We start from the raw sequence: 21,223 nt of genomic DNA on the forward strand, positions 1-21,223 counted from the left end.
CTGAAGTATATTAAAGACTTAAAGATTTCTTCACAATTTAATGGTTATATATTTTGTCTATATTTATTCATATATTAATTTCATGTCTTATTTAATATTGAACACTTAACTTGTCCTTGATGGATAGTTATGTTGGACACGGTACTAAATGAAAGGCATTTAAGACTTTTACCACCTGTTACTTCAAAATAATGAGAAATATGTTATGGATTTCAATTAAAAAAACAAACTAAAAGATTAGTAACATGAACAGCTAAAACACAGAAAAGACTTCAGACATCCATTTCTAAAATGATGTGCCCCATGTAGGCAAATGAGAGAAAAGAACAACAATTTAAAAACCCCTAATAAACCTTTAATTTTAGCTTTTTATACAATTGACAAATTACATTAAAACATCTGTATCTTTTTGAATGTCTGTAGTATTGTACACCTCCCCTCTCCGGCTAGCAGGTTAGGGATACTGGTAACTCCAAACATACAACCCAATGGAAATAAAGCTGCATATAGTAGTACATATTACAGTTATATCAATGTACAGTGTTTACATAAAATACATCAGAGGAAAAAGAATGCATCCGTGCAGATGAATTCAAAGGTGGAGCACAAGCCTGGAAAAGTGCTGTCACATCAAACCAACATTTACATGCAGCCTCATTACCGTCATTGTGGCATGAGACGCTGCAGGTTCACCAATCTGTTGGAGCCATACAAAAATAGATTACAGTGATACAGTGTCAATTGGCTTATTTCTGAAAGTGATCACTATTTTGTTGTTTTACACATCCTGACAACTGTGTGGAAGTGAATGAAAGATTACTGAATTGATGGCTTGATGAAACAAATGTTTTGACACACATGTAACAGGTCAATTGACATTGAAATGGTACACCATGGCTGATTTTAAAAAATAATAATAAATAGAGAGAAGCATTTGGTTCAATATATAAAGGAAACTGCTACAAAACACCAAATTTGAAGATGTCAAAAGCTACCAAAACTACATCTATAGCGAGTCCTACTCATCCTGTAAATGGTTCAGCATTTCTTAAATTCTGGACATTCTCCACAGTAATGCAGTGCCAGTCTTAAAAAAACCCACAAATTTAAGGCACAGTTAAGTTGTCTGCTGCAGCAGATTTTGAAAATTTGAGATGTGCATTATTTGTACAATTAAACACTGCAAATAATGAATCCAACTGTAATTTACTGCATTAAAAATTATTTCTGGCAACTCCTAGATTTTTTTGCATTTTCTGAATACACAGGTGCTCCAAAAAGACACAAGGAAACGGGAATCCCTAAATTCAATACAGCCCCCTTACCAGGGTTGGAATAGTTGTAGCTCAGTATAACAAACTGTCAATTTATGACAAAAGCAGTGGCAGCATCATTACAAGAGGCTGATATGACCAAAAAACAGAACTGACACAGTCAGATTTCATCATGACAGGAAAAGTCTGTCTCACCCAAATGAGATGAGCACAGATTATAAATGACATGGGACGTCCTGAAGTCTGTGATCTCCACTGGTCTGTTGGTCACATACACAGAGAGATGACAATACATACCACTTTTTCAGAAAAGGTTTGGAAATACAATTCAATGAGGAGGATGCACCAACAGTGAAAATGACCCAAGTTGAAAAATGTAAGTAATAAAAATAATAAGTATTATACTGGGAATATATTGTGTTACATCTGGAAAAGCTTCAGGTGACTCTTCGATTTACACTCTGACTCTTTTGTATCGTTCACAAGTTACGAGTCTGTGAGTACTGCTGGAAGCTATAACAAAAGGACAGAGGGAAAGAAAAGGCCATACATGGCATACATGGAACAAACAACCAACATACATTGAGTCAACATCCTGTTGCCCTGTTTTATCAGCTCAATGAAAGGCAAACACTCCTGAAGAGGATGCAACAGCACAGATCTCTGGGAGTGGTTCCTTCTGTTACAGATGTACTCTGCAAGTGAGCAGCAACAAAAATTTGAGCTCATAGTTTGCTTTTAATAAAGAGGATTTAATAAAGCTTGTGCCAACATTCACATGTATTTACAGCACACCCTCTACAAGTTTGTTCATGCCTTCCTCACTTGACTAAATAATAATAAGAACAATAATAATAACAAGGAGCAACATCTAACATCTTCAGAAAATTAACACCCACATTGTGTTGAATTGAAAGCATACTCTGATACATGCAGCCATTTCCATTTAGTGACCAAATGAACTCCATCATGGCAACAGTTGGATAGTGGAAGAGGAGGAGGAAGGGTTAGAGTCTCTGCACACATCTTAAATATTCCAGAAAAAAAACTTTGCTTCCTAGTTAAATCAATGACATTTCTAATACAAAGATTATAGAAAACAAACACTGCACTGCTGAACAGCTTCTCTTGAAAAGATCCTGTGTTAAAAAAGAAAAACAAACAAAGGTAAAAAGCTCTCCTGTGATGCTGATCATGCTTGGAGGGCACAGGGGAGAATGCTAAATCCACTGCTGATGCTGATCTCATGAGAAGCCTGAACAGTTGGCTGAGCCACGGTGCTGCAGGTGGGGCGTAGTTTTCACTGTGCTTGTGGTGTTCAGGTGGAGGCTGGAGGCCTTGAGAGGTGTGTTGCAGCCCAGGGCCTGTGGGAAGCGCTGGTGGTACCGGTCCAAACGCAGATACTTCACAGTCACCAGCTTACCTGTCAAATGAAAACCAGGAGCCTGTCACTGCTCTTCAATATACAGAGCACATGACATCAGTTTACAGTTTCTCCTGAGGAGGAAAACTCATCCCACTCATCTTAAGAATGAGTAAAAAACTGCAGGCAGGATGCTAAGGTATCAATCAGTTGATAATTACCAGGTGGGGGATTACATAATAACATAAATAAATAGTACCATGGTATAACAATTTTCAGTGTGGCAGTTGGTGGCTGTCATTCACAATTATGTTGTGCATGTAGTTATTGCTTTGGATGGAAAATGCAGCAGTCGATTTAATTCTACAAAAAGTCACTGTGGTCATGTTATTGAGTTTGATTTCTCATTTGGGTTATGAATTGGCAAGTTTTCCTTTCAATACCAGCAATTAAGGGTAGTGTTAAGTGTTGTTTCCATGACGAGGAGGCAATGACAAGACAGCACAGACATCAATAATAAATGTAACTAGCTTATTTTATCATTGAAAATGTTAAATTTAAGTAAATTAACACAGTTTGACAATACAACACTGTGATGATGCAAGTTAAATCTAGAAAAAAAGGGATAGGTAAGTAATAATTGGATGAATGAATGAACATGACAGCTAGCTAGCTTCTAGCTAATAACCAGATGATGTAAATGGTCACCTAGTGGGTGATAAGGGTCACACATTAAAAATAGCTTGTTTGTCAAATCACATGTCCCATTGGGAAAGTATATCATTGTAACCTCCAGTGTTTGCAGCAGTAATGTAGTTTTTCTTAGCTGGCAGGGTGGCTGAGTGTTTGTTACATTTGTTGTCCTCTTCAAATTGCTCTTGAATTTTTTTTATGTAGTTTTCCCTCCAAAGTTGGCATCAGAAGATTGAAAGATAAAACCTTTACCAAAATATGTCTTTACTTTTGCTGCCCATCAAGGTGGCAGCACACACACACAAGACTTGGTGTGTGTGTGTGTGTGTGTGTATGTACGTGTGTGTGAGAGAGAGAGATATTAAAATCCCATCTGACTTTTTAACAGCATTATAAACTGCTGGTCACCATTATGTGAGTGATCAGTAGGCTGGGCAATATATCGATATTATATGGCTTTGAAGGCTGCATTTGAGTAAAGTGATATACTCTAAGTTTCTGAAACCTCCAGACTGTTCTACTTATTCTAATATTACCATTAGTCATTATATCCACATTACTGATGATTATCAAAAATCAGATTGTTGTAATATTTTCAGAGAGTACCAAAATCATCATCACTACAATATTGTAGCAATATCAATTTGAAATTCTGGTCAAAAATGGTCACATTTGTTATTTGGGCCCAGTTCTAGCATTTATGAAGTACTTTTAAGGAGATTTCAAAATATTTAGATATATTGTGAATTGCTATTAGGGTTGCCACAGTGACAACATTTTCCCACCGGCTAATAAATTTGTGATAACACCGGTGTTACCAATTGCAAAAGGCTTTTTACATCAAAAGACTATCTATAGAACTCTGTATTAATTTACTGCTAATGTAAACCATTTGATTAAAACAAGTATCGAAGATATTGATGGGGACAGTAGGCAAGTCATGTTATTGGTGTTTGCCAAAACACTGGACTAGACTTCCTGGATTGTATATCATCTTCTTACCTGTACTTGAAGCAACACACCCACATAAACATAGTCCCTTGTTCTTTTTTTTCTTGTGTTACTGCTGATGTGCTCTAAACGTAAGTGTTATTGAGTGTGTAATTTACCATCAAACCAGGAGCCATGAAGTGCCTTGAAGGCTTTCCCTGAGTGCTCTGCAGAGAGACACTTTACATAGACACAGCCCTGTGAAGAGAGCAGGAAGCATAATGTGACATCACTGCAGCCAATAGCATGGTCAGGTGGTGTGAGGTTTGCTCATCACTCACAGGATAGAGCATACCTCTCGTGAGTTCTTGTCAACAGCAATGTGGACGATGCCGTCATTGTCATTACACTTCTCCAGGATGGCCTCATGGATGGCTAGATCCCAGTTCTCCCCAATCTCCCTGAAAACACAAATACAAAGAGCTCACAAGAGCTCAAAGAAGTAGAATCGTGATTTAGATTAAATTTGGTAGGCCCTGACAGCGCATTGAACAAGCAGCAGGGAAAGCTACTCACATGACTGGATCAAACATGTTTCTGATCTTCAGACATGGAGTCAGGCTGTTGGGAGGAGAATTCCTCCGGTCTAGAGGGAAAGCTGAGGGGGAAAGAAAAAATCTCATGAACTGATGAAAATGTCAGAACACACTGCTGGTTCAGTACAGTCCAGTGCATATGTGTAACCAGGGCCTGTCAACTACATGGTATGTGGACCTGAGCTGGCTGCAAGCTTCTTGCAGCAGGTTTGCACAGACCTTAGCTCGAGCGGCTACTAACATACAAATTGTTGCAGAGAGTTTACAAACGCTCCAGGGAAGGTTTCACTCAGATCACAGCAAAGAGCATACTGGGCCCCTTGATATTTGCTACCAGGAATTTTAGAAGGGCAGTGATGGTGTGCTCTTCCCTATTTAGCAATAAAAGTTTACCATGATACCTGGATTCTTCCGGTTTCTGAAGGAGTCATTGCTACAGTTTGAGTTAAATGCTCTCTGGAGCCACGGAAAATGTTTTAGTGTGTTACCTTTTCCTTGCCAGACTTTGGAGGGCATCAAGGAGGTCTTGTCACAACTGAGAGAAGGTTGGATCCACCTCCAGACTAGGAAGTCTGCTCCACCAATCCTTTGAGTCTCTGTTCGAATTCTGGACTCATTTGCAGAGAGAAAGCTCACAGCCTGCTCCCAAATCTTCTTCATTTCCTTCCTGTGAAATATCAGAACTAGTGACAAACATTCCTGAATTGACAGATCAATAGATATACAGTTCACGTAGTTTGTTAATACATAAGCTAATGTACATGATATAATAAATGTTTATTTTAACGGTATACCATAAAAACAGTTTACCGTTGCAACCCTATTTGCAACATGAAAGCATCTGTATTAACAGAAAGGCTACAACACACACGCTGCAGCAGTCTTGTGTGTACTGACCGGTCCTGAGGCTGAACCAGGGAGTCTCTAACATGGGGAATGGGCAGGTAGGGCTGCAGATCCTGGTTCTCTTGGCAAGCCTCACTGTGGCTTCTCAACACATCTGAACAACAACAACACAGTTAGGAATAATGAAGGAAAATAATGAGGTTAGTAGCAGAACAGCTGATTGTCTGTATGATCATGTTATTGAGTTTGATTTGGCAAATTTTCCTTTCAATACTAGCAATTGACGGTAGTGTTAATTTTGTTAACAAAAAGTATGGCAAAGTAAGATCATCAATGGCCGTAGTTTCTATGACGAGGAGGCAATGACAAGACGGCACAGACATCATTAATAAATGTAAGTTATTTTATCATTGAAAATGATGGCAATACAACACTGTATACAACACTAATAAATTGATGAATGAATGAACATGACAGCTAGCAAGCTTCTAGCTAACAAACAGAGGATGTAAATGGTCACCGAGTGGGTGATAAGGGTCACACATAAAATAATAGATTGTTTGTCAAAACACATGTCCTGTTGGTAGTAGCAGAACAGCTCATTAATTTCTTTGGAAAAAACAATCAGCTTCTCAATTTAAAACAATCTGAGTTTGGGCCAGGATACTCAACAGAAAAGGTAAAATTATCTTCCAGAAATTATCAAGAGATTACTAGATGATAGTAAGGTAGTCAGAGCAGTATTTTTTAGACCTGAACAAGGCCTTTGATATTGAGAATCATAAGTTACTTAAAAAGGTTGGTTTAAATCAAATCTCAAATCTCGAGACCAATGTGTCAAAATTAATGGTATGACATACACCACCAAACAAGAGTCAATAGCTGAATAAGCTGTTTGGCAGAGAAGATTTGGCAAATTTTTAATGGGCGCAACCCACATACTCAGCTCCGCTGCTCATCCCACAAATGCATGCTCCTTACAAATGTGGCACCATTTAAAAAGGGAAATAAACAGGCATAACAGTATAAGATATATTGCCAAGACGCATTGTTACAACAAAGAAATAATCTACCGAACACAAATTTCCTTACTTTTTGTGCTATGTTTACATTGCACAGCAGCCTCTCAACTCATGTTGATGCAAAACACACTTGACTGTGGACACTGTCACCTGTCCTCCAGCAGCTTCTAATTCATTGCAGACTGCTTTTTGGTGTTTTTTACTCTTGACTATCCTGACCAGTTTCTCTCAAGAGCAGATGATAATAATAAATTCAGATTTCAGCAAACTTGATGAATGTTTTCTATGACAAAGTGGTATGTGTTCCTCTCATTCCATTTCAGAAAAATGAGAGCTGTAGAAATCATTGGAACTCAAGACTGCCATGATGTACATTTTCTTCACACTCAAGTGAATGTAAACTTTTGACCGTGACTGTAGCATTAAAGGGTACAAGACCATCAAGACTAATCTTAATCGATTATGACTCTTACAGTCTTGTGTGCTGATAGCTTCCAACCACATAGATGCATGCTGTGATTTTATCATATTTTCCTTATTATGTAAGCGTCTGGGAAACCAATGTTGTCCTCCATACAAACAAGCTCTGAAAATATTTGATCAGAAGCCAATCAAATGGTACCACTGCAAAATTCAAAACTAGAATTGGCATCTCACAGTTATATCCCTCAGAGCACTAGTAAAGTGGCAGTCTGTATCTATGTCTGTTCAGACTAATTATACAGCCTAAGTAGTAAAGAAGGAATTTAATAAAATATATTAAATGTAGCCCTGGGTAAAATTAAAGTTATAACTATATTGACATGTATTATTCCAGTGAATAATTTCTAGTAAGAAACATATTGTCTTCAGTTAAAGACTATTTTTACGGAGTACAGGAGACTGATAGAGAGATATCGCCACATGGTGGACAACCACCTATGAGTTTGTGTTGGACTACTGCTGTATGTCTGTTAGTGTGAAACAGTGTGAAATTGAGTGGAACATGAAACAGCCAGATTCCTTGTATGTGTTCACATGAGTGGCCAATGAAGCGGATTCTGATTGAACATGAAGAAGCTACAAATTTTAAAATGCGGATACTACACATCGGATATACACATCTTCAAAGCAGCAGCATAGAAGATTTAATCAATCGGCACAATTTCAAGGTGGGTACCCAAGATTTATGTTCTCAATTCAGTGTCGAGAGCAACTGTGAAATATAGTCACAATCTGCCCTTCTGTTATGCCGTTAAATAATGGCCAAAAGAATGTTTTTGTAGAACATTATGATGTAGGAGTGAAGTTAACCTTTAAACATTTGAATCTACATAAAAATGTCATCACTTTATCATTTTATCCTATTAGGATAAATAAAGATATGTTAGACATTTGTGTAAAATGTTGTCATGATTAACGTATGACTTATTGAGTTTTGGCGGGAGGCCACAGGGACCTCGACCTTTGACCACCAAAATCTAATCAGTTCATCCTTGAGTCCAGGTGGATGTGTGCCAGATTTGAAAAAAACAAATCCTTCAAGGTATTCCTGAGATATGGTGTTCACAAGAACGGGATGGACCTGAGGTCAAAATGAACTTGACCTTCGACCACCAACATCTAATCAGTTCATTCAGACAGGTTTGTTTGCCCATTTTGGATTTTGAAGGCTACATTTCAAGCCAGCTACTAGCCCAAGCCTCAGCCCCAGGTTTCCAGCTACTAGCCCAAGCCTCAGCCCCAGGTTTCCAGCTACTAGCCCAAGCCTCAGCCCCAGGTTTCCAGCTACAAGCCCAAGCCTCAGCCCCAGGTTTCCAGCGGGCCTGGCCTCCAAACTGCACCTTAGCCTCATTTAGCCTGCTAGTCTCTCCCCAGCTCCTGTGTCAGCTAGCCATTTGCTGGCTAAAGAGTTATCCTGAGCTTGCTGCTTCCAGCCTGGTGGGTTTGACGTACATGCATGTAATTCGGTGCACATATCTATTAGGGATGGGCGATATATATATCGTTTGCGATAATATCGTCATTGTTGTTCTGACAATGTGCAAATTTCTATTATCGAGTATTTAAATTACTTCGCCAAAAATATTGAAACACATGCAGAAACTCCTCACATCCACTTAATACACGGTGCAGCAACGCTCTCTACAGCATGGCAGGATTTGTCCCACCCCTCGACCTCTTGCCTTCGACCTCTGAGCCCCGCAATGTCTCATAACAACAACAACAACAACGGCGGACTACATGCTTGTGTTCGTGTTTCCTGCGACTTACTCGCCTTGTAGTCGAGTGTGAGTCGCAGCAGCAGTTCGACCTCATTATTGGTCCACACAAATGATTCTGGTTTCCTTGCACTAGCAATTTCGTCTTCTTCTTGTTGTGTTCGGTTTCTCCATCTACTGTCTGTTTGTTTACTGCGCCCAAGCTTTTTGCGCATGCTCCGTCTCTTCTTCTCTGTTTTTGGTGAATTTCAAGTGCCACATATAGGCCTGGAATATGAACTACAGCGTTTTCAGTCATTTTCAGTGGATCGGTCTGGACACAAATATTCTTGAAATGATGCCGAGGAAGAAAATATCATTTTCGTCCGTGTGGATGGGGCCTCAGTCACACGACTAGTGGGCCTACATGATCACATGACGTGATCACATGACCTCTCGCTAGCATCCTCCTTGCAACAGTTTAGCAGCGCGTGGTGATGGTAGAGAGAAAATGCAGGCACCTCCAGTCCCTGAAGCTACCGGTACTTCAGATGATTTAGAACACCTTTAGAACAATGCATGATAATTTTAAATGAGTTTTTGAGCGCTCTCAGTGCTAAAAATGCGTTTGGTGGACACAAGCCCTTACTCAGACAATTCCAATCTCATTTTAAAGGACATCGACTGATTATCGTTATCGCTACAATCCCCAAAAAATAGAGATATTGTTTTTTGCCCATATCGCCCACCCCTAATATCTATTGCACCTACATCTACAAATAACTTTCTTTGTGCCACTACCTCAACCAAACAGGAAGTCAGCCATTTTGAATTCTTCTGCTCTTTTTTTGCGATTATCAAGTTTGCAAGTCATTTGACAAACTCCTCCTTTAACGTGATCAACTTCAAATTTTCACTGGCCAATCTTTAACGCCTTTGTGATGAAAAGTTATTAAGAGCTCAAGTTTTCATTAAACACTGTGGCGGTGCAACTAATATCACTCTTTCGCCAGGAAACAGGATGTTGCTGTAACTCCACTGTACATGTACATACATATAGAGTTTGGTTCAATAATGAATTTATTATGGGTCTTCTGAAAATGTGACCATTATACATACAGTACATATATACTAATATTTAGTTGAATGTCCATTGGCATTTTCACCTCAATTACAAATTTTTGTTATTTTTGTTATTTATATACAATTTTCTGGTATTCCTCTGAATGTTTAACCATTCACTTTGACAGATTCTGCACAGACTTGTTGCTTCAGTACAGTCCACATGTTCTCCTTCTCCATGCGGTTCAAGTCAGGACTTCGGGAAGGCCATTCCAAAATCGTAATTCCAGTCCGATCTAGCCATTCCTTTACTACTTTTGATTATGTTTGGAATAATAGAAATTTGATGCTGCAAGTCCTCCTTGTTTTTTTATACTTGTAGTTGTTAGTTTGATTCTTGGTGTTTTGTTTTTCCAATACAATTTGGAGATTATTAAGTCAAGAGATTGGAACCAGGAGAGGGTGGGTTGAGTTCAAATAATTAGGGTAAGGGTGGTCCAATTCAACAGGCACCAATTGTTATATGCATTGTAAAAGGTTTGATCGGTGGTCTCTATAAAACCCGATCAGGAGAGCTGATGAAGTAAACACACGAAACACACTCTATGCGCCTCTAAAAATGCCACACATAATGTAGTAGAATCTGCTGCTCGGCTGCTACCAACAGCTCACTAGCTCTCGCTAGCGCTACAGTTTTTCAGTGCCATCTTGGTTTAACCAGTGCAATATATTTGTGAGGCCCTGCCAGCAAGCCATTTGTGACTGAGGGGATAGATGGGCCAGTACTGCGGAACAATTCTCGAAGCGTTAAGGCTGGCACTGAGACGCCAGTCAATGATTGAAACTAGTACTGTAACAGCGCTGTGGAGAGAGAGATCACTATAGCAACAGTGTGAGAAGACACACTCAATCGTAATCAGAAGTAGTCATTTCAGTTTAGCATTTGGGATTGCCTGTTTACATTTTCCGTCGTCCCGGGTGGGGGGACAATGTAATGCCATTTGTCTTGAGCCCTGCAGCATAAGAGCTAACAGCAACCGGAGCTAACAGTTGACTGAGCTAACAGCTGACTGAGCTAACTGAGCTAATAGCTGACTGAGCTAACAGCTTACAGCTGACTGAGCTAACAGCTTACAGCTGAGCTAAACACAGCAGAACTGTTCAGATGAACATGAAGTGTTAAACTGAACTGCAGTTAAATGTGAAAACACAACAAGTTTATACTAAATAAATGTACTGTAGTAATTTAGATGAGTACAGTTTGTAACTGAAAGTACTTTGGAGTTACAGACACTCTACATCAGTGTATGTGTTATCAATCTGTAACCTGGTATAAGCAGTGTAGTAGTGGCTTCAGGGCACACAGACCTCCGTACAGAGACTGAGAGACAGAATTCTTCCTAAAATCCTAAAATCAACATTAAATAAATATAATTATTTATTTTCCCAATATTTTAATGATGTTTTTACTATGGCACTAATAACTATAGATGACCATAAAGTGAAGAAACATCCTTCTGATCAGTATCAGACGATAATGCTTCCAGTGATCGGTGATCAGTGATCAACCCCAGAAATCCTGATCAAAGCACCCTTTGAAAAGGTCATTTATTTTAGAGAATATTGTCGTTTTAATGGCCGCTATTCTGCCAATGTTGGAGAGAGGAAAGGTTCATCCAACGGAGGAGGTTATTAATTATTGTTTTAAGAAGACAACTCAGACAGCCTCGAGGAGATTTTAATTCCAAAATATGTGATTTTTCTTGTGTGCATAAAGGGATAGGCGGTGTGTGGGCTGCCGCATCCCAGCTGTTACTATGCAGTGGAAGGATATAAGATTTATGTCAGTTTATAGAGTAATTAGGGATGTTGGAGTATGTTTCTATGAGTTTACTTGTCCCTTGTAGTGATGAGAGGGGGTTTTGTAGGAAGAGCAATATGTCATCCACATCGTTGAGTAAAAGACAAATTTATGACGTGCATTTGGTATCTTCCTTTGATGGGGTGTTGTGGCGAATGGCTACAGCCAGTGGTTCCATTCCCTTTTTCGATAAATTTTTTTGGGCCCATTTGGATAGGGCTAGTTTGATACACCCATTAGACTCAGCCACAAACACTACAATGGGAAAGTCTAAGAAGATCAGGATTGATCTGAAAAAGCCTCCTTGTCACTACTGGTAGTATGAGGTGGTACCTGCAGCCCAATCAGGTTGTATAGGTAGTCCAGCTCCCCCAGGAGGGCACTTCCATATGTGCGGTCGCAAGAAAGTTTGCTGTGTCTCCCAGCACAGTCCCAAGAGCATGGAGGAGATACCAGGAGACCGGCCGCGAGCTGGACAGGGCTGTAGAAGGGCATCAACCAGGCAGCAAGAACGGTATCTGCTCCTTTGTGCAAGGAGGAACTACTCAAAATGGCTACAAAATGATCCCCAGCAGGTAACTGATATGCATGTTTTTGACCAAACTGTCAGAAACAGACTCCATGAGGGTCCGACATCCACTATTGGGGCCTATGCTCACAGCCCAGCACCATTCAGCTCGACTGGCATTTGCGAGAGAACACCAGAGTAGGCAGGTGCCCAGTTCTCTTCCCAGATGAGAGCAGGTTCATACTGCACACGTGACAGGCGTGAAAGTGTCTGAAGATGCGCGTCCGACAATATGCTGCCTGTAACATCATCCAGCATGACCGGTTTGGCGGCGGGTCAGTGATAGTCTGGGGAGGCATATCCTTGGAGGGTCCCACAGACCTCCATGTCATAGCCAATGGTACCCTGACTGCTGTTAGGTACTGTGATGAAATCCTCAGAGCGACTATCTTATGCTGGTGCAGTATGCCCTGGATTCCTCCTGGTGCAGGACAATGTGCCTGGATGACGATGGAATGGATGCCAATGACTGGCCCTCTTGTTACCCTGACCTAAATCCAATTGAGCACCTATGGGACGTTATGCATCAGTACATCCGATGCCACCCACAGACTGTCCAGGAGGTCACTGATGCACTGATCCACTTCAAGGAGGAGATCACCCACACCATCCACCAACTCATGAGGAGCTTGCTGTAGTGAGTGCATACAGGCAAGTGGGGCCCTACACACTACAGAATCACATTATGAGTTGCCGTTATAAACTTCACGCAAGTTGGATCAGCCTGTGATTTAAATTTTTTCCTTTGATTTTTGGTGTGATTTTGAATCCAGCCCTCAATGAGTTGATGATTTTCGTTTCCACTGACTGTTCTTACGTCATTTTGGTCAAGTATGTCAGTAAAGATTTTCAACTTTAATAATGTGTTCATCAAGATCTTATGTGTGATTAAAGTGTTCCCTTATTTTAGTTTTAAAAATAAGTTAGTGATATTGGGTGAGCGATGCCTGGTTTCCTCCAGACATGACGCTTAGAATTGAGGCCAAACAGTTCAATCTTGGTTTCATCAGACCAGAGAATCTTGTTTCTCACAGTCTGAGTGTCCTTTAGGTGTTTTTTTGCAAACTCCAAGCGGGCTTTCATGTGTCTTTCACTGAGGAGAGGGGATCCGTCTGGCCACTCTGCTATAAAGCCCAGATCTGCGGAGGGTTGCAGTGATGGTTGTCCCTCTGGAAGTTTCTCCCATCTCCACACAGGATCTCTGGAGCTCGGCCAGAGTGACCATCGAGTTCTTGGTCACCCCTCCAACCAAGGCCCTTCTCCCCCAGTTGCTCAATTTGGCCAGGCAGCCAGCTCTAGGAAGAATGCTGGTTGTTCCAAACTTCTCCCATTTAAGAATTGTGAAGGTCACTGTGCTCCCGGGGACCTTTAATGCAGCAGACTTTTTTTTGCAGCATTCCCCAGATCTGTGCCTCAACACAATCCTGTCTCTGAGTTTCTTAGACTTCATGGCTTGGGTTTTGCTCTGATATGCAATGTCAGCTGTGACACCTTCTATAGAGAGGTGTGTGCCTTTCCAAATAATGTCCAATCAATTGAATTTATCACATATGGACTCCAGTCAAGGTGGAGAAATATCAAAAATGATCAAGAGAAACGGGAGGCACCTGGGATAAATTTCAAGTGTCATAGCAAAGGGTCTGAATACATGTGTCAATGTGATATTTCAGTTTTTCCTTTTTTAATAAATTTGCAAAAAGTTATAAAATTCTGTTTTCGCTTTGACATTATGGTGTATTGAGAGTCGATTGATGAGGGGAAGAAATTAATTTAAACGATTTTACCATAAGGCTGCAATATAACAAAATGAAAAAAGTGAAGGGGTCTGAATACTTTTTGAATGCATTGTATATATACAAATACATATACACACACACACATATATATAGTATATGTATACACATACAAATATAGGTATACTTTCTGTTATAACTTGGTGTAGGTTGTGTGCTTAACATTAGCAAGTGTTCCTTACCAATAATCCTTTCCACCATGTCATACATCTGCCTGGTCTCCTCTTCCTCTCTCCTCCAACGATACTTCATGTAGCAGACCACACTCCACAAACAGCCTACCACTGCACACACAAACAAGGACACATGATTCACAGGTTGAAATACAACTACTGAAAAACTGTTGAAAAAGACTTGGAGGTGATGTGTTATCAGAGGTGACACTTCACTCCTCCCGTGTCCCTCTCAGTTATCAGACTTTCAATTAACTTAAATCTTATTAAATTATTAGTGTCTGTTAAAAGGTTGAGGTTTACAGATTTGACACGGTGGCACTCTTAGCTTTTAATGATACCAAATATCACATAAATGAATTAACAAGATATCACATATTAAGAAATGCATGAAAAAACATTTAATTCAGGTTTAAAATGTTATGAGCAGCATTACCTACATCCATGTATTGATATATTTGATGGGCACAGTGAAATGAAACAGAAACTAAATATCAACACGCTTTCCAGTGATTGTTCCTTTTTCTCTTGGATGAGGAGGACTGTAGTGTTAGGACGCACTCACACTTGGCCAAGTTGCTCTGTACCGTGCCGAAGCACAATTGTCCCTCCTCCCCAGTCCCCTGCTGGCCTGCACTTGCATTGCTTTGGCCTGAGCATGGTTACCTCTCGTACATACAGTGTGAAAAAATTAGGACACTCAATGAAAGCCTGTGTGTTTTTTTTAACCATATTTGGGCGTATGGATATTTAATATCACTTTTAACAATACAAAAACAATTAAAACTGAAGAAAATACTTTTTAAAACTTTCTGTAAAATGTCATTTAAAAAAAATGGAATTTCTGGTGAGGAATAAATTAGGACATCCCCACATTTATTCCCACTTAAAATGGCTAAAATCACACACAGGTGGTATCACATCAGGTGCACATGATTAGAACATCATTACTCAGCATTTAGAAGGAGGCTTGCCCTATTTAAACCTCAGACATTTAGTTTGGTGTACTCCTGACTGTTGAAGTGAGAGTGAACGCCATGGTGAGATCAAAAGAGCTGTCTGAGGCCTTCAGAAAGAAGATTGGAGCAGCTTATGAGTCTGGTAAGGGATTTAAAACGATCTCAAAAGAATTTGAAAACAGCCATTCCACTGTTCGGAAAATAGTCTACAAGTGGAGGACAGTCCAGGCAAGTCCAAGTCTGGCAGTCCAAGCAAGTTCACCCCAAAAGCAGACCGCAAGATGCTAAAAGTAGTCACCAAAAACCCTAAAATGTCATCATGGGACCTACAGCAGGCTCTTGCTACTGTTGATGTGAAAGTGCATGCCTCTACAATCAGAAAGAGACTACACAAGTTTAACTTTCATGGGAGGTGTTCAAGGAGGAAACCTTTGCTCTCTTAGAAAAACATGAAGGCCAGACTGAAGTTTACCAGAGAGAACAAAGACAACACAACAAAGACCAGGACTTATGGAATAATGTTCTTTGGACAGACGAGTCTAAAATTGAATTATTTGGACACCAGAACAGAGGACATGTTTGGCGTAAACCAAATACAGCATTCCAGGAAAAGAACCCCATACCAACTGTGAAGCATGGAGGTGGAAGTGTCATGGTTTGGGGATGCTTTGCTGCAGCAGGACCTGGCCAGCTCACCTTTATAGAATCCACCATAAATTCTACCGTGTATCAGAGGGTGCTTGAGAAACATGTGAGACCATCTGTAAAAAAATTAAAGCTGAAGAGGAACTGGACCCTGCAACATGACAATGACCCAAAACATACCAGTAAATCCACCAGCGACTGGCTGAAAGCTAAGAAATGGAGAGTCCTGTAATGGCAGAGTCAAAGCCCAGATCTTAATCCCATTGAGATGCTGTGGGGTGACTTGAAATGGGCTGTACATGCAAGAAACCCCTCAAAGATCTCACAGCTGAAAGAACTCTGCATTGAGGAGTGGGGCAAACTTTCCTTAGACCAATGTCAGAGACTGGTAGGTGGCTACAAGAAGCATCGCGCGGAAGTTATTTCAGCGAAAGGGGGTGACACTAGCAATTAGGGGGTAGAGTGTCCTAACTTTTTCCTCAGTTAGAATACACATTTTTGTTGTTATCTTTTGTTTAATGAGTAAAACAAGGTACATTTTAGTTGTTTACCTGCAATTAAATCATTTTCTTTTCCAGAGATGAATAAAAGCAAGATTAGACATCGATATGTGAACATTTCTTAATAAAGACCTGAATATTTAATGGGGTGTCCTAATTTTTTCACGACTGTATATCATCATGTCGTAGCGCGGTCACAGCACAATGGAGAACAACAGAGAGAACATGAATAACTTTACTGACTTTTTTGTGGTTTATTTTGTGTTGTTTTGGTCATAGACGGCTCTCTCATAATCCTGGATTTCTTGATTATGCAAGGCAGCGTAATACGCATGATTATACTTCATGTCCACGTTGCGCACTCGTGCTTGTGCTCGTGCATGAGCAACCGTACTGTGCTGAAGCACCCCTCTTCCAACCATGCCAGGGCCAAGGAAGTCTACCGTGCTTGTGCATGGTACGGAGCACTTACACTAGCCAAACAAATTAAACTTTGGGGATCAAATGTGCTTGGGCACGATATGGATTGCCTAGTGAGAGTGCGGCCTAAGTTAGCAGACAGGCATGTAGATTAGCATCTACACAAACCCTGGGGTCCGAGGTCCTGAGAGAGCAGTTCACACTTCTTTGTCAACTCTTTGCCATGTCTGAAGAGGCGGAATTGGTCACAGTCTATCAGATAGGTTGGTGCTCTATACTGCAATAAACTGCCTTGCAATTTGGTCTTTGATTCTTTGATGTCCTCAAGATGATGTTCTGGTGTGTTTCGAGTCATTTTATGACTCTCGGGGGAATGTCCTGAAGACACCGGACTGACTAAGAAGTTTTGCAGTCGAATCCAAATGAAAGTAAGTTGTTGCTTAATAACTGATATTCTACTCTTTAGTTATATAAATATAGTTTCTTTTTGAATACATTATGCACTGTGCCACCTTGAACTGTTTATATAACGGTTTTATAAATGTTTTGCCCCATGTCTACCATGCCTGCCGAGCAGATTGGCAGCGCAGCAGCTTCAGTGCTGTCTGCTCAATCAAGGGTTTCCCTTACATTGATTTATTTGTAGTGCCCTGCCACAATATCACCAGTATTCACTTTCTATATTTAGAACTGTGCGCACCCGTGTTTCAATTGCTCTCTTAAAAACAGGTCAGATTTGTCAGAGATGGAGACTTTCGTTGTTTAATGAGTTGAATTTCCTAGTATTCAACTGCTCAATATTATTGGGGTTTTCTTTGAGTAAAATGTTTTCACCTGTGCCTGTCAGTTTGTTGATTTGTTGGTTAGTTGGCTTGTCAGCAGGATTACACAAAATTGACAGATTTCACAAAGCCTGATGGAGGATGAAGAAGACATTTTCCCTCACTTTCTTTAACATAACCAGACAGGGTGTTTGACATTTTCGTTAATTTCTCAGAGAATAATGCATGGTTATTGATGAAAAAAATCAGGCATATTTAGGTGGCTGGTATTCCGTGACAATCATATGGGGTACTTCTGCTTTCCTTCTGTAGTAAAATAAAAGTAGCTGGCCATGATCTACGCATATGCAAGAAGTAGTCTTGAATGTCTTGTCTTTGGCAATGAATGATTGGACTATGTACAATTGCAAAACAATACAGCAGCCAGCAGCCAGTAGCAATCCCTCCCTCCCTCCCTCCCCCCACTTGTTCAGCGGGACAACCAGGGCACCCAGTGGGGTGTGGAAGAGGAAGACAACCAGGAATAAGCATTTAACTGCGAATCTTCCGATCTCCCTCCCTCTTGTTGTCCAGCATATAACAGGGTCATGATAATCTTGGTTAGTGTGACTGACAAGTTTTTATATTGTAACTGTATGTTCAGCGGTTGTCTGGTGTTAATAGGTTGTTTTTCTTGCAGTTGGTTCGTAAAAACAAGCAGCCAGCTGCAGCGGATTGTGAGCAGTATTTTCCTCGCCAGTAAACACAGTGTCAATTCGGCTGTCCCAACTGTAGAGTCTCTGGGCTTGTTAGGTGAAGCAAGGTGTGGTAAGGCAGCCTGACGGTAGCCTGCCAGGCAGCCAGCCGGCCTGAGACACTAGCGGCGAAGAGCTGAGTGACCCAGAGTGACCCAGACAGGAGACAGGACAGGTTACTACAGCAATAAAGCCAGTCCAGAGCTGTTCATGTGGAGGTAGCTGGTTTGCAGTTACTTTAACTACAAGTAAAGCTATCTGTCCAGAGTTGAGGCAAAGCAGCCGGAGAACATCAGACAATACTTTCTCCATATAATATAATATGGTTTCATGGAAATTCCTGAATAAAGTTATTCAGATGTGTTTTGGACAGTAATCCAGGAGGCCCAGTTCCCAGAAACACAAGTCCTTCTTATTAGATCCATGGCAGTAAGATATAAATTAAGGAAGCATTTGTGGACAAAAAAAATAGTATACGCAGGTGCAGGATGGCTCATCAACATTTTTTATCGTTTTAAATTAAATTACAAACTCATAGGAACTTCCAACAAAATTTTTGCAACTGGGCCCAGGTGTAGGTGCACTAATCAATTACTGTATTTGAGAACACACTCTGCATGTTTCTGTGATCTACTTATCATGTGATCTACTTATCTCACCAATTGCAATAAGGAAGACTCTACTGATGACTGTGATGAAGGCTCGACGGAAGCGGCATGTGAAGGGCATCTTGGGATGTGTGGACTCTAGCCAAGAGATCTCCGACACATCAGACACTGGAGCATCAGCTACCTGCCCAGTCAGCCTGCAAAACACGTACACACACACACACACACACACACACACACACACACACACACACACACTCTCTCTGAGTATATATGTTACATGTAAGGCTTTTGATCAGTAATAATACATATATTGTGTATTACCTTATCCCAACATCCTGGCCTGTCCGAATGATCCACTCCAAAGAGGTATGAATGAAGCCTTCAAACTCCTGATTCTGTGCCTAAACAAAAGACAAAGTACAGATGAAGCCTCTTATAACTTCCTGTTTCTCTTTGACGGGGCCCTAATCAGCCAGTGATGGGCCTGTGACGGGTCCGTACTGGACCTGGAGTCCATGCCTGGAATGAGATCCCCTGCGACGAGATAGTGAACACAGGGCCGAATTGTAACAAGCGCCATGTGTGGAAACCAGTTGCAATGGTTAATCTATCCACCAGGTGGAGCAGTGCTGATGGAAGCTGAAGTATTACTTCAGCTGAAATCAGCTGTTCTTACTGTATCATGGGCATACAGTATTTGATGTGTCTGAGAGTGTCAGAGAATATTTAATGATTGTTAGCTACCATATCATAAAGTCATTAATATTATGCTTCAGCTTTTCCTTTTTGCAACAGTACTGCATGAAAGTGAAAGTAATATGGCTGGGAAATTAATTAATTTAACAGGAAAGAAAAAACTGCGTGTGCAGCACTCATCTGAGCGGCTGACTTTATCTTCAGTGGTACCGGGACAAACTATTATAGTGCAAGAGTCTAGGGCTGTGCAATTAATCGAATTTTTTGGGTCAAACGATCAACAAACTAATATAATCGAGTTGAAACGATTTATTTGGCATTTTTCGTTGTACAGTAGGCCTAGAGATTTTCTGAAAATCCCTCCCCCAAAGCATTCAACGCGGCCCTGCTGACTGGCATAGAGCCGCTGAATGGGCGAACCGAACCAGTGTGAATGGATAAGCCGGCGGCGCAGAACGAGGGCGCGATGATCTGATGATGTTCACTGTCTGATAACTATACACATCCTTCACTCAACAAAATAAAGAGAAATGTCCCACAAAGCAACATTACAGGACCAAACAACAGTAGCGCAGTAACTGGTCGTGTCTTTGGCAACTTATATGAGGAAAAAAATGCTGCAGTTATACATGGACAAGTGTCTGTCCCACCGACTCTTCGTCACATTTCGGCCTGAAAAACAGCGTCTGCAAAAAACTTTTACTCACTAAGTGTTTGTCGTGGTGAAAAAAATCACCGCAAAGGTCAGCCCTCCCGACCGAGACTTCAGTGAACATTCCCCCATAAAACAGCCTCCCTCCCTGCGAGTGACAGTCAGACAGCGTCCTGTTGACTGATGGGGATTATGTAATTTAGAGAAAAATGTAACGTTGTCATTTTCCAGGATGTATGGTGGGTCAGGATCCCAATCACAACATATTATAACAGCATCCATATGATTATAAACAGTCAACAGGTACATGTTTAGATTAACAGGAGGACACCGGGAAACACCTTGAAAAAAGCACACAGATGTCATCATCATGACCTGTACCATCACGCCTCTTTTGGAGCTGCGGCACCGGCTTTCTGTGTGAATTACACACTGGTTCGTCTTTTACACCCGAGCTGCTTGGCTATGTGTGAACAACCAATGGCGGAGAATTGGCAAACCACCGCTGTGGCGATAACGCGGCGTCTCTGTGTGAAAAGGGCTAGTCTCAAGCAGCTATAAAGTCATGGAGGCGAGTTGTATGTGTGGTGACTCGCGGTATTCAAAAAACAGCGCGAGTAACGAGGAACAGCACCACACAATGTGCAAGATTTGCTAAAAGGTGATATCCGCGCCACTTGTAAACACAACAAATCTATTCAACCATCTCAAACTAAAGCACAAAATCACTCACAACAAATTAATAAAGAAACAAAAAGACAAGGCCACAACCCCAACGACATCAACGCAGAGTCAGACATCGATCTCAGACACACTGTATAATGCGACTCCTTATCCGTCAAATTCAGATAGGCACAAGAAAA

The 21,223-nt window shown here is 40.8% G+C and overlaps 1 protein-coding gene across 1 annotated transcript in view; it reads right to left on the reverse strand.

The window, feature by feature from the left end:
- Nucleotides 1–333: 333 nt before the first annotated feature.
- Nucleotides 334–21,223, reverse strand: part of lemd3 (LEM domain containing 3) — a 42,588-nt gene continuing 21,698 nt past the window's right edge. Inside the window, exons 5-13 of the mRNA XM_084345150.1 lie at nt 19,334–19,413; nt 19,061–19,206; nt 14,371–14,472; nt 5,754–5,856; nt 5,345–5,523; nt 4,837–4,918; nt 4,616–4,721; nt 4,440–4,518; nt 334–2,697 (exon numbers count right to left, since the gene is read on the reverse strand). Of these exons, the coding sequence (XP_084201276.1) occupies nt 2,519–2,697; nt 4,440–4,518; nt 4,616–4,721; nt 4,837–4,918; nt 5,345–5,523; nt 5,754–5,856; nt 14,371–14,472; nt 19,061–19,206; nt 19,334–19,413 (1,056 nt within the window). The 3' untranslated portion in view covers nt 334–2,518. The remainder of the gene's footprint in view (nt 2,698–4,439; nt 4,519–4,615; nt 4,722–4,836; nt 4,919–5,344; nt 5,524–5,753; nt 5,857–14,370; nt 14,473–19,060; nt 19,207–19,333; nt 19,414–21,223) is intronic.

This window comes from Pagrus pagrus, assembly GCF_965226575.1.
Source record: "Pagrus pagrus genome assembly, chromosome: 23".
In the NCBI taxonomy this organism is placed as follows: domain Eukaryota; kingdom Metazoa; phylum Chordata; class Actinopteri; order Spariformes; family Sparidae; genus Pagrus; species Pagrus pagrus.